The sequence below is a fragment of the Dipodomys ordii genome, unplaced genomic scaffold, assembly GCF_000151885.1.
Source record: "Dipodomys ordii isolate 6190 unplaced genomic scaffold, Dord_2.0 Scaffold4, whole genome shotgun sequence".
In the NCBI taxonomy this organism is placed as follows: Eukaryota; Metazoa; Chordata; class Mammalia; order Rodentia; family Heteromyidae; genus Dipodomys; species Dipodomys ordii.
Genome location: NW_012267220.1, coordinates 31,472,364 through 31,486,640, shown reverse-complemented (window position 1 = coordinate 31,486,640; position 14,277 = coordinate 31,472,364). Strand labels below are relative to the sequence as shown.

Here is a 14,277-nt window from a genome sequence, read left to right as displayed (position 1 = left end):
TGTAGCTCAATTTTTACCCCTTTCATAAACTATTCCAATATTGCTTTATTCTACCCTTCCAAGCCTCGTCCAATCAGGGAAGGTGTTCTGACCTGTGGCTGAAGATTCCTGGGGGCCGGTGGCGATTCGCAGTGATCCAATGTTGAGTGTGGCCATGATGGCCTCTGTGTCCACCAGAGTTGGACTGCTACATGGCTTGGGCGAGGGGGCTAAGATAGTACACATGGAGCAGTCCTCTATGTTGACTGTGTGTAGGTCTCCAATATAGAGTGCAGATCCCTAAGGAAAGAACACCAGATTGTGAAGAGACTTGTCAGATGGTAGCGCCCTATTTAGGTGATATGTTTTTTCAAGCTGTAGTTTTTCCACGGACATGAATTTGTTATTTATTCATTCCTTTACTCCCTCATTTGTTTTTGTTTTTTTGAAATAGAGTCTCACTGTGTAGCTCAAACTGTCATTGAATGTGCTACATGCTCTAGGTGGATCTAGAACTTGACCAGTCTCCTGCTCTGTCTCCTGAGAGCAGGAATTGTAGGCATGTGCAACTACACCTGGCTTACTGCGTTGGTTTCATTTTTATTTATTTATCTATTATCTATCTATTATCGAGTATATTTTTCCTTCCTTATCAATCACTAGTATCTTATTGTGAGTAGATTTCACAGACTCTTGCTAGAGAGCAAGTTTTAAATAGATGAGACAAAGGAGGATAGGATAATAAGGAGCATAAATCCATTTTGATGACACAAGCAGGAGAAGAGTAGAGTAGGAAGAACTGAGAAAGAGTAACACAGAATTAATAAAGGCAACTTGCTCAAGATTGCACAGTAGGTAAATGGCAAAACCAGGATTTAAATTCAGAAGTATAGCAAAGGTAATCTGGAGTTACTGGCGGTGAAGAATCAGAGAAAGGAGACATTATGGAGTTAAAGTTAAATGTTTAGTCTCAGAATCTTGCTAGTAGCCCAGCCCATTTGTATTCTTCAGATTAACCAGCAACCTCACACTTGTTTCTTTCATTTGGTGGAGAAATAAGGATCCATCTGTTCCCATTCAGAGAACTTTGAGTCTTGATAGTCTTTATAGTCTTTATAGTGTTGGTAATTTCCAACACTAGTTAAATATGGTCATTTTCTTTTTTATTTCCCCTTTGTATGAACAAGAGGAATGGAACAGGGGACTTCATGGTAGGATTTATAAAGAGAGACTTCAATTTGATTCTTGAGGGAATCTGTTTTGAAGTTTGAAAATATTCCTTACATATCACAGCATTATTTCATGGGAATCTGTTTTGAAGTTTGAAAATATTCCTTACATATCACAGCATTATTTCATGAAAATCCAAAGTGGTGCATTTCAAAGTGCAAACAATATTTTCATCCAGGGAAGTGGCCACATAAATTAGGATAAAGACCTTTGAAGTTAAATGCAAATATAATTGCAACAATAATGCGTGGATGGATAATGGGTCCAGGTTTAGTCCATTTGTGTGGTCTTATTCCTACTGCTATAACAGAAGACCACTCTGAGTAACTTATTATGGAAAAAAATATTTCTTATAGTTCTAGAGTCTGGAAAATCCAGGATATGACCAAAAGTTGCATCGGACATGGCCTTCTGAGTGTCACAGGTAAAGAAAGCACACACATGTGAGCAGGGTAGGGCTGAACCCTATACTTTTAAGTTGTGCTGGTTTGAGGGCTTGAACTCAGGGCCTGGGTACTGTCCCTGAGTTTTATATGCTCAAGGCTAGAGCCACAGCTCTACTTCCAGTTTTTTGGTTGTTTGATTGGAGATAAGAATCTCATGGATTTTCTTGCCCAGGCTGGTTTTGAAACTTGATCCTTAGATCTCTGCCTCCTGAGTACGATTTCAGATCTCAGCTACCTCATTTTTTAGGAAACGACTCCCACAATAAATTAACTCTGCTGTCACCATCTCACTATTAATCCATTCATAGGATGACTTAATCATCTCCCTAAGGTCTCACCTTTCTATACTGTTACAATGGCAAGTAAATTTCAACATGATTTTGAAAGAGTCATTCAAATCACATAAGGTCCATTTCACAAAGTGATAAACCTGATTCCTTTCTTCATATTCTTCTCTAAGGGACCATGTGTCACAATATATGTGTATATACACACATATATGTGCATACATATATGTATCTATGTATATATATATATATATATTTGTACATACATGTATATATACAAGATGTCTCCAGAAGAGATGAAATAGGTGTATCAAAAGCTGATGGTGGGTAAGGTTAGCCAGTATATCAGAATGAGATTCAGAAATGCCTTGAAAAAGATCTCGCTTGTATGATGAACAAAACACAGTAGTTTAAGCATAAACTCAGAAGCCACAATGTCTTTGGCTTTTGCCACTAACATGCTATGTAATCTTGGACAAACTTTCCTGTTTCCATTCTTTAGGTCCAACTTCTTTGCAGTCTATATCCTGTGGTTATTTTGAGGCTTAAATGAAGGAATATAGGTAAAATGATTACAATATTTAATATGTGATTGTAAACTATTAATATTATTATTTACTATTATTAATCTATTAATTTTAGTACTATTAGTGTAAATATTATGATAACCACTATTCTATGCGATACTTACAGGCAGAATGAATATCTGGGGAAAGTTCCGGATAAATCGCCATTCTCTCTCTAGGTAATCCAGAGACCCAATGAACACAATGTCCTTCAGTTCCTGTCGGGTGAAGTTGCTAGCTCTCAAGGGTATCACGAAGTTCCGCAGACCCATCAGGGTTGAATGTGCATCTCCAAATACACATGCTACAATGTGGTTCCGAAACTCATATTTTGAGGACCGTTTCTAAGAATAAGCACACCAGAGTATGTTTGGTGGGAGGGCGGGTGTTGTGCCCATACTGGGGCTTGAACTCAGGGCTTAAGCACTGTCCCTTTTTTTTTTTTTTTTTTTGCTCAAGGCTAGCACTCTACCAGTTTAGCCAAAGTTCCACTTCAAACATTCTGCTGTTCCCTGTCCTGCCTAACTTCAAATAGCAATTGTCAAATCTCAGCATCCGGAGAAGTTAAGATTACAAATGTGAGCTCCTGGGGCCCAGTCAGAATAGGTCAGTTTTTAATCAATTAAACAAGAATGCCTCAATGATTCTGGACACATTAAGAGCAAGGGTTTCATAGGGCTAACACAAAGGGTGTTAATTCAGCAGTGATACTCCCTAGCAGCTATATGACTTGGAGGGATGGGGCTGAGGGGGGAAATCTGGGAGAAAATGAGAGAAGAGGTGACCCTATTCAAAAAGAAATGTACTCAATACCTGACTGTTGTAACCCCTCTGTACATCACCTTTACACTATTATTTTTGTGTGTGTGTCAGGCGTGGGGCCTGAACTCTGGGCCTGGGCGCTGTCCCTCAGCTCTTCAGCTGAAGGCTTGTACTCTACCACTTGAGTGTCAGCCCCACTTCTAGCTTTTTCTGCTTATGTGGTGCTGAGGAATCGAACCCAGGGCCTCATGTATGCAAGGCAAGCACTCTACCACTGAGCCACCTTCCCAGCCCCTACAATAATTTTTTTAAGTGGAGCTTACACATAAATGGTACAATTAGGACTCTTATTTTCTGATCATTATTTTCGTAGTGTTTTACCAGGTGGATCAATTAAAAATCAGATCAACATCATTACTTGTGGTATGAAAGTATTAGAAAAATTGCAAGCAATATTTCTTGATTTTCATTGTTTTGACCTTTAAAGATGATATATAGTGTAATTTAATGAAAAATCAAGTCATTCAAAATTCTATTGCTAAACTTAGATGCCCCAGAGAGCCCTGCAGATCACATGTTACTTGTTTAACATGTTGCAGTATTCAGTGAGATTCCTTATAGATGCTTAAACCACATGAAATTGCCTTTCTGTCTATCACGAATGGTTGAATATTGGCAAGTTCATATGGCTCAACCTAATAAACTGAACTACTTGAATAACGTTTTTTCTAAGTAGAAGAAATTCATGAGGAACTATGTCCCCAAATAGGAAGGTTATAAAAATTCCATTTGATCCCAAACATTACATTATGTCTCATGCTGTTACCAACATTGCCAGCTCTTAACATTATCTCTATATTTCTAGGTGGGAAACAAAATGATATGCCAGAGAGAGAGACAGAGAGACAGAGAGACAGAGACAGAGAGAGTGTGTAATTAGGATCCTTCCACTTTCAAAAAGCAAGAAAAGTAACTGAAAAACATTCCTATAAAAAGCTTATTTTAAACCTATATCTAGATTCTTTCAGGAAACAGGCAACTTCCTCAGTGACACTGGGGGTAAGAGAGAGGGCACCAGTGTGGAACCAGAAGACTTGACCTTTGTATTCTGTCTCTATCCTTAGTCATAGGAATGAACAAATTATTGTTTATGGCCCTCAATCTGTTTGTTTTAAAAGGTGGCACTTCATTGTTAAAATGAAATATCATATTGAAAGTATGGGCATGTGACTTTTTAATGATTGTTCAATAATTTAATCAAACCTGGCTGTTATTGAAAGGACAACTTAAATATACTTAAATGTCACCTATGGGGTTCTTCTATTCCTTATCACACTAAGAGTCAGGATATTTCAAATAAATGTATCGTTCTTCTTTAAGCCAATCTTTTGCTGGGTTAAATGACAAACTTCTACAAAGGAGAGCTTGATAGCATCTCACAGGTATATATACATAACATCTGACATCTCTACAATTAGAGTTGATCAAATTAATTAGCAAACTTGGAAATGCCCTCTTTGTAAAGGGATCCCCTTGTTAGAGGAAATAAAGCTACTTGTCTAGAGTGAATCCTAGAGAGTGATATGAATCTTAACCAAACCAGTTAAATAATTGTCTCTAGTTAATCCGATTAGTTTTAACTTGAATAATTATGGCTCTAACAGTATTTAATGTAACATGCCTGCAGTCCAACAATTGCTCTGCTCAGGAGAACTAAACAATTAGAAAGAAGATACATGGCAGTGTGCGTTTATAGGCACAGCTAGAGAGGCAATTTCTCCAAGAAATTGTGACAAAAACTGTTGCCCAATTAAGAAAGATAGTGGCTTCTAGGGAAAGAGAAGGCTTTGTTATTTATTCAGAGTAACATAAATTAAGTACTTCTACTTGACTGGTAGAGACTTTTTCCCCAAGTTCAAAGGTTCTGTTAGTTCTACAATCTGGTCATTTCTCCCCAACAGTCACAGGTTTTAAAACTTACAGCAATTCTACAACAGTAAGTGTTTCTAAATTTAACAAACAACAGGGTTGTTAGTCAGAACTATATTCCACATCACGTAAAATCCATCATGGTGACTTGGCCAGATAAAGCACTTGTTATTTCTTGGGTGGCTCAGCTAGCATACAACTTCTCAACCTTTCTTTCTGAATACTTGCTTCCCACTAAAAACATGTTTGGCTTCCTGTCCAACATATGTTTATTTTCTGTAGTTTAGAATACGACAAAATGGTATATTTTAACAGCCTAAAGAATCTTCAAATTGATATGACAGTTCTGAAAATTTTATGCTTCTGATCAAATGATTGATCATGCTTTTACAAAACTGGGAGTCTATTCTGTCAGGACACTGGCCCTGAGCCTTAGAATGGTGTGTGTGTGTGTGTGTGTGTGTGTGTGTGTGTGTGTGTGTGTGTGATTAAAAAAGTGAACCAAATTGCTTTAAGAAAGAAAATATTTATAATTATCAACTATTCATAGATGAGAAAATGATATACAGCTGACACAACATAATCTTTCTTGATAATTAAATTTCCAGCTACTGTTTATAAGGAAAACCACTGAAATTATACTTGAGTTTATAACTCTGGAAAATGAGAATAGATGGAGATGTAGAAAGCAGGAATCAAACCTGGTTTAACACACAGGCTGCAGGCAACTCAATACAAGTGGAGTTAATTTGTGTCCTTGACTGGAGAGGTAGGAACAGAACTACCATACTCAGAAGGGTTCATCCAGATTAGATGGGCTGCTGTGAGGAGCATTTTTAGGTGCATTTTTGGCTAATGGATTAAATGTTAAGTATATTCCGCTTCAAGAAAAAATATTTAAAATTCTACATTTCAAACCCCCCAAATTAGGAACATAGTTATTTGTTTTATAACAAAAAGATAACCACAGATTTCTTACAAATTATGTTTCTCTGGTGTGTCTGGATTAGTTAGATTTACTAGCAAACCCTCAGCATCTCAAGAGAGCATTATTTTAAATAATTGAGCTAGCTAATTGGTTAAGAGAAGGAAGTAGTGGTTGAACAGTTCTAATTGTCTCAGCAAATGGTCCACATAATCTGTCAAATGCTACATAGGTTACCCAGCATACCACCGTATGGTTGATGAGTATGTGTTTTCTTTTCCCCTCCCATTTCACATTTTACAAAAATAACTACAGCAGAAGGACATTCTTTATGCTGAGCCATGCTTTGTTATATGGGCTTTGCTGTGTCATCACCTACCAGAATCACCTTTTCCAGAGGGGTAGATTTGCACCAGTGGTACATGCCGCTGCTGTCAAGCTGGTCATCATTTTCTGTCCTTGAATCATGTTGGAAGATCCTGAAGAAGGAGAATGAACAGTTAGTCTGAGAACATTTGGGGTTAAAGTGTAACAAACCCAAGATGAAAAACTCATTAGACCCTCGAGCTTCAAGTGGAGCATCATGTAAAGAGATTGCCTGAGTCCTCAGACTAAAGGCTTATGTTCCAAAGACTCCAGGAGCTGAATACCCAGACTTCCATCACAGCTGAAGATAGATATTTGGCAGAAAACCAGATTAGACTCTTTTCCACCTTAGATCATACATCTTGTTTTCAAAGGCTTATTTCCTCCTTTAGTTTTGCTATTATCACAGTGCTACTATCTCCTGGTTGAAGTTATGAGCAGTATTTGGGGCAACTCAACCTAGAATTTAAAAGGCTATGAAAGAGGCAAGTATGGTGATACACACCTGTTACACACCTGTAATTTCAGGTATTCAGAAGGGTGAGGCAAGAAAATTCAACATCCAGATCAATGTGAGTGACAAAGTGAGATACTGTCTCAAAAAGATTAAAATAAAATAAAAAGGTTCGCTGAGACACTGGTACATCTCTTTCCTTAGTTTAGTTTCTTTCTCCCTTCTTAGAATCCTTTCTATATTCATTTCTGCCTCACCAGCCTTACTGAAACTCATAAGCCTTCTTAAGAATTGAATGTTTGGCAAAGTCTTTCATATGTCAGCTGTACCCTATGCTAGGCACAATACTGCTTTTTCATATGTTCAGTTATTGAAAGGGTTAGCTGATCTTTTGGGAAATGGACTCAAATTCTAAGGCATGCCTATATTCTTGCTACAGTAAAGGGAAACTCTCAGAATTACAGAAAATTTCAGGTTAGAAAAGCACTAGATAAGTGAGGAGAATCTAAGATTATAGTACAAAAAGAACTTCACCATACTTGGGGCCTAAACCTATGCAGATTATTTATATTTTACTCAGGTGAATATGCACCTGTGCTCTACCCAGCGCCTTAGAACCTTCATGTGCAGATGCTCCCATCTTATGGCCACAATTCCTGTAACTGCCTCTGCTCAGTTCAAGGTAAGAGGAAGGAACTGAAGTCTGGACTTTTAACTGCTTATATTCCAAGTGACCTGTACCACAGCTTCTTTGCTAGATCCAGTCACAGGCTCCTGCTGACATTAAGAGGGGTAGGGACCATGGCAAACAACTGAAATATTTGGTGAACATATCCGCTAAACACTTTAGTCCCTTGCTCCTTTGTGTGGATAACAGGAAAGACATAACAAATTGTAAAGCCAGCATCTGAACATGATGCTGAAGTTGAGGTTGCTAGTGTTCACAAATTATGGCTCCCTTCCTTCTTTAGGATGTAGGTGGTGATATATGACAAGTTCTCTCCCATAAGATCGAAGTGATGGCTGAGGCAGTAAAAGGTCATGTGATCTTTTGGAGTCTCTTCTAACTTGCTGTAGTGAAGGATCAGCCTAGAACAGGATGCAAGACAGACCTGCCCTTGCCCTATTGACTGTGTTAGATATGCCACCCAAATGAGAAATAATGCTAAGCTAGTAAGAGTTCATGCATGTTACCACAGCTTACCTTTTATCCTATCCTATTGCAAATGCCTTCCCTCAAAACCTGTTCTATGGCATGTCTTTATCTGGATAAGTTCTGATGAATTACATAAAGTAAAATAAAATTAGGAAAAACGGCTCCTCATTGAGATTCACACTGTAATTTACCACATTGAAAGGTCTCCAAAATTCCAGTCACCTGTAATCCTAGATAGTTAAGAAACTGAGATATGAAGAGCCTAGGCAGACAAATCTAAGAGATCCTAGTCTCCAATTGACCAGCAAAAAGCCAGAAGTAGAAGATTGGCTCAAGCAGTAGAGCACTGACTATGAGGGAAAAAGCTAAGGAGAGTTCAAGACTCAGAATTCAAGCTTTGATACAGCACACATACAAAAAAATGTCTAATCTAGTGTCTCACAAACTTATCTGGCCACCAAACTCTATTTTTCTCCATCCTCCTCACCCCCATGATGAATGAAGAGTCCTTGTCCAATGATTAAATGCCCTTTTGGAAAATGGAAATGATTTCCCAAGAACACTTTTACTTGACTTGGAATAATAGCATATCAATCACTGTACACATTTCTATCATAATGAAAGAATGATCTATGTGAACAAGCTGTCACAGACAACATCTTTCCTCATTCTGATATTATGGAAAACAGATCTGCCTTAGAGGAAACACCTGTTGGAGACCTGCATAAAAGAAAGAGCTGGAAGAGACCCACTTCATCATAAAGGCATCCATCTGGTATTCTTGCCAAAGCAAAACCTAATGCAATTTAGATCACCATCCTCAATGAATGCTACTTTATTCCATATGCTTTGCAAATGACATGATCCTTGTAGAAATGTACCTTCCCCAAAAGACCAATAAATCATCTAGAAAAATGTTCAGCACAAGCTGTCTTTGATCTTGGGAACAAGGAATAGAATATGAAGGTTGAGGCAAGTGGAGGAAAAGAGAGCCATGGGATACCATCCAGGGAAAGAAAGAAAGGAAGGAAAGGAAGGAAGGAAGAAAGAAAAAAGAAAGAAAGAAAGAAAAGAAAGAAAGAAAGAAAGAAGAAAGAAAGAAAGAAGAAAGAAAAAAGAAAGAAAGAAAGAAAAGCAACAGCAAGGCCTCAGTGGCTCATTGATGTGAGCCACTTAGGCTAAGAGGCTAAGAATGGGAGGATTGCAGTTCAAGGCTAGCCTGGGTATCCAGGCCCTTCTTAACAATAGTACATGGGAGGCTGAAATTGGGAGGATTATGGTTCCAGGTCAGCCTGAGCAGGAAAATTGAATAGCAGGAATTTGGGTGTTATCTTTACAAGCCTATCATTCCAGCCAAGATGATGGAGGAGAAAGTTAAAATGGGCAGACCAAAATCCAGGCATGCACCTGGGTAGGAAGTGAGATCCTACCTCAAAACCAGCAAGTCCAAAAAAGGCAAAAAGTGTGCCTAAGTCCTTGAATACCTGCCTAACAAGTATGAGGCTCTGAACTCAAACCTCAGTACTGTTAAAGGAAGAGAGAGAGCCAGAGACAGAAAGAAACACAGAGAAAAAAAAGTCACATCCTGATTACAGGTAGAAGTTGCTTAGGTGGGTGGTGGGGGGAGGATTGGTGGCCTGGCTTAACAAAAACATGGTGAGAGTTATCTGGAATGGCTCTCAGCAGGTGATGCCTGAGATGAAGTTCTGGTTGGATTCCTGGGCACAGGTGTGTTTCTTAAGGCCAAGTCAGGGTGAGCTAACCTCATCCTGGGAGCATTCAGGAGGGCTTGGGCCTTGAAATGTCCTTAGTTAGGTCTCTTCTTCCATCTTGGAAACTTGAAACCCAGGTGTGCTAGGTGATGACAGACCTTTCAGCTCAAATATGTATGCATGTGCAGTACAGCTCATCAATGATGCGTGCTTTTCTTTACTGATGACCAATTATTTTTTCAGAATGCTTTGATGTGTATAAAGCCAGTATCTTGTGAGCAGGTGATTGACTGTGTACCAGCTAAGAAAGGTGGAATCGTTTTTGTCTATTTTCTGGGAACCTCTTCAGTAAATTTTAATTTTCCTCTGTTCATGACAACTTACCTTGTGTGAATTCTATTACAGAAAGGAAAATACAAGATATGTGCCATATACGCTGCTTTTTGTTTCCAGTGGTGGCAGTTGGTGAGCTGAAGCCATGTAGGTAAACCTCTATTTGGAGGTTTATATATCGGAATTCGTAGCCATGGACTCCAAAAATGTCAAGCAGCCATCATTATTTCCTCTGTTTATAACTATGATTTAAGATTATTCTTTTTTAGTAAGTTTTTTTATTGTGAAAATACCATACAGAAAGGTTACAATTACATGAGCAAGGTAATGAGTACATTTCTGATGCTACATTGTTGCCTCCTTTGTTTTTCTCCTACCATCCTTGCCCTCCCATCTCCACAATTACACTCCCCCCCAACCCCGCCAAAGATTTTTCTTGAAGATGATCTAAGATGGATGAAATGTTTTGCTGTTCAAGGCTGACAGAAACTAAGAACCTACAAGAAACTCCCAAATATCCTCTAGTTCCTTTCTCTCTTTCTCAGGCCTTATTTTCATTGATGTTAGAAAGTCCTGAACTCTCCTTAAAATCCTATAAGCAATTTATAAATACTTAAAAGAGAGAGATTCCTGGCCTGAATGCAGAGCAATATGATGTTTTGTTCACATCTTGAGTTACTTTTTTGAAATGTTTTAGTGATCACAAGTTCCCTGTCTCAGGGTTTGGAAGGAGGGCAGGTTGTGTGTCCAGGAGTTTTACTGAAATTTGTGGTTCAATTGCTGGAAAATTCATTGCAACTGTCTCCTGAAATTAATGCTTAAGTTCCCACCAAAAGTGCAGCAAAGTTGTAAGTTGCTGGGAGGCTTTGATGGTGCTGAGAATTTTCTATCATAAAGACTACAGCTGTCTTGCCAGCAATGGGATAAGATGAAACAACAAGGCTGTTCAGTCCATACTTGACTAGGAAATGTTTATTGTCAGTTCTAACCACCACCATTTATATTGTAGGAAAAAGTCACTTAAAATTGGGAATAAGGGAAGGGTTTATAATCAGTATTGGCCACTTGATCCTGCTTTCTGCCCTTTCCCTCTCTCTCTGCTGTCCTTGCTTTTGCTTCTCTCCTGATCATTTGCATATGCAATGCATTGTGGAGTCCCTGAGAAATTACAGATTTTGGAACAGTAAAGGATGTTAATATGATTGAAAAATCCATCTGTAGGCGGTATTTGAAAAGATGAAGTGTGTTGCACATAGTGGTTCAAGCCTATAATCCTGATTACTTGGCAAATGGAGACTGAGATAAGGGTTCAAAGCTAGCCTGGACATAAAAGTTTGTGAGACTCCAACTCACCAATGGCTAGGTATGGTGTTCCTCCAGCTATGGGGCAAACACAGTGACTAGGTAGAATATCATGCAATTGTGATCCCCAGAGACACAGCAATGCACCAGTGGAGGACTGTAACCCAGTCCCCCTGGGGCATAAGGTGAAAACTCTACTTCTAAAACAACCAGCACAACCCAGGCACCTGCAGCTTATACCTATAATTCTAGTTACTCAGAAAACTGAGATATGAGGAATGTGGTTTAAAGCCCTCCTTGGGAGAAAAGTCCATGAAACTCTGATCTCCAATTAACCACCAAAAGGCTAGAAGGGGAGCTATGGCTCAAATAAGAGTGCTAGACTTAAGCAAAGGAGCCGAGGAACAGTGCCCTCATCCTGGGTTTAATCTCCAGGACAGGCACCCAAAAAGAACAACAACCAGAAAACATGAGTGGAGGCATGGCTCAAGTGGTAGAGCACCTGCCTAGCAAGTAAATTCAATCCCCAGTATTCTAGGGGAAAGAAAGGAAGGAAGGAAGAAAGAAAGAAAGAAAGAAAGAAAGAAAGAAAGAGAAAGAAGAAAGAAGGAAGGAAGGAAGGACAGAAGAGAAAGAAAGAAAGAAAGAAAGAATAAGAAATGTAGAATAATTGTGTTATCAACACATTGTACATTGTATATTGTACATTGGAGAACACAAAGTGCTTGTGAAAGTACAGCCAATCAACTGTGAATAGAGTGCTCTGTTTGCCATTAAATGTTGCTGGTCAGGTAGTCTCTGAGAGTTCCATAGCCTTGGATCTCAAAGTTGATGACTTAAAATCTCCACACAGACCTTTTTTCTCCCGCCTTGCTTAAAGAGCCAACAAAAGTTAGAGCAGCCTCAGCCCAGGTGAGGGCAAAAGAAGATCACGTTCGTCTCAAGCTCAGCCTTTGTGCTTGTGTTGAAGCATCTCTGTCAAGTTTGCTTTCTTTCTGATGAGTAAATCCTGACAGATTTCTGCAGAGCATTTTTTGTGAAAACATGCACAGAGGTATCTCAAAACATAAATTGTTCCCAGACAGAAGATCAAGAAGAAAGATAAAAAGACAATCTCCCTTTATCCCCACTCTCCCCAGATGGACTCCTATTTAAATCCACCCCCCTTATATTTTAGGGATATTCTATTTGGGATTTGTTACAATGTGAGGACAAATAAAACATGACCCAGCACAGCAGGGACCTTTAATAAAGACCAGAGCCTGTTCCTTGGGCAGAAGAGCCTGGGACTTAGGGTACATCTTACACCTCTTGAGATCCATTTCCTCAGACCATTTTGTCAGCGTGAGGTTGTGTTTTTAGGTGCACTTTACCATGTTGTCTAACACTTTCTAAATATCAAATGACAGAGTAAACATACAGGTTAAGTTGGGTGAAAAACATTCCCCACTTTTCTACGTGGAATAGTTTTAGGGCAAAGAATTTTCTTTGTTCAGTGAAGGGGAACTGAGCAATGAAGTTATTGCTCCCACCCTTTTGCTTCCCTGATATATCATTGAGATAAACGCAAACTGTAATGAAAAGACTTCCTGTTTTGTTTAGAAACTAGGAAGCTAGGAACATGGACTATCTTAAAAAAGACCTCAGTTTTCATTGAATTAAAATACTTCCCAATTTTTATGGGATTGAGTCCAGGTTGGTGATCACATGACCTAAGGGTTTGCCTGATGCAGTAATGTATGAAGGTTGCCTTGAAAAATTACTGGCAATAATACTTCTCAAAAGAATAAGAAAGGAAATCATGGCCACCAACAAATGTTTGCTCAAGTGTTCATTTGCACGCACATATGTGTGTGTGTGTGTGTGTGTGTGTGTGTTATGTGCCTTTGTTAGTGGGGCTTGGATTTATCCCACTACAAGGCATAAATTCTTCAAGGTAAATTACAGTTAAGTACAGGGTTACAACTATGACAAATACGTTTTCCTAGAAATAAATTGTAATTTGTAAAAAAAAAAAAGTGTAATTTGTGACGTCCTCCTCTCCTCCACCTTACTTATTTTCTCCAAAATCCCTGTGATTGAAGGTTGAACTAGAGAAAACATGCTTTGCTGGTGATTAGAGAAATTTGGAAACATTGGAAAGACCTAATGATGTGTTGAGGACCACAGACTTTTAAGATTTCCTGACATCTGGAAGCTATCACTACAGGGGGGCCTATGGAATACACTCATCCTGCGTGTTACGGCATTTGACTTAGCATCATGACCTGTCAAGGAGCTATGGGGACAATGGGGTAAAGGTCATTTGGCATTCCTCATGAGGTAGAGCCCTCCTTCTGAGTAGTGAGTTTCTCCCATTCTTGATTAAAGATGAAAAGTTGGAATGAGGGCGTCTCCGGTGGAGGAAGGTGAAGGTTGTGGTTAGTATTTTCTAACAAGGAGATGTGATTAAAGTTGGTCTGGTATTTGGGACAAAGCTAAAGTCAGGGTTTGAGAGTGGAAAATAAAAGAGGAACCAGAGGATGATATGGCCTTCATAAAGTTGGGAGGGGTCTTCTCCTTCCATGTCCCTTGGGTTTTAGCTCTTTAAATTAAAGCTGAATGAGAACAAAATGGGGGATGGTAAGAAGTACAGTATTTGTCCTGCTTTGTTCACTTTTAATTTGAAATGAATTTTCAGAAGTCCATGATTAAGTCTTTGGCTTTCCTTATTTGTGATTCTTTTTTTAAATTTTTATTTATTTTTTATTGTGAAAATACTGTACAGAGGGGTTACAATTACATGGGCAAGATAATGAGTACATTTCTTATCAAGCATTGTAGCCTCCTC

At 38.8% G+C, this 14,277-nt stretch overlaps 1 protein-coding gene across 1 annotated transcript in view; it reads right to left on the bottom strand.

Annotated features, from left to right (window-relative positions):
• Positions 1-14,277, bottom strand: part of Kcnu1 (potassium channel, subfamily U, member 1) — a 171,084-nt gene that overhangs the window by 24,640 nt on the left and 132,167 nt on the right. Inside the window, exons 18-20 of the mRNA XM_013024211.1 lie at positions 6,504-6,603; positions 2,634-2,852; positions 93-279 (exon numbers count right to left, since the gene is read on the bottom strand). Of these exons, the coding sequence (XP_012879665.1) occupies positions 93-279; positions 2,634-2,852; positions 6,504-6,603 (506 nt within the window). The remainder of the gene's footprint in view (positions 1-92; positions 280-2,633; positions 2,853-6,503; positions 6,604-14,277) is intronic.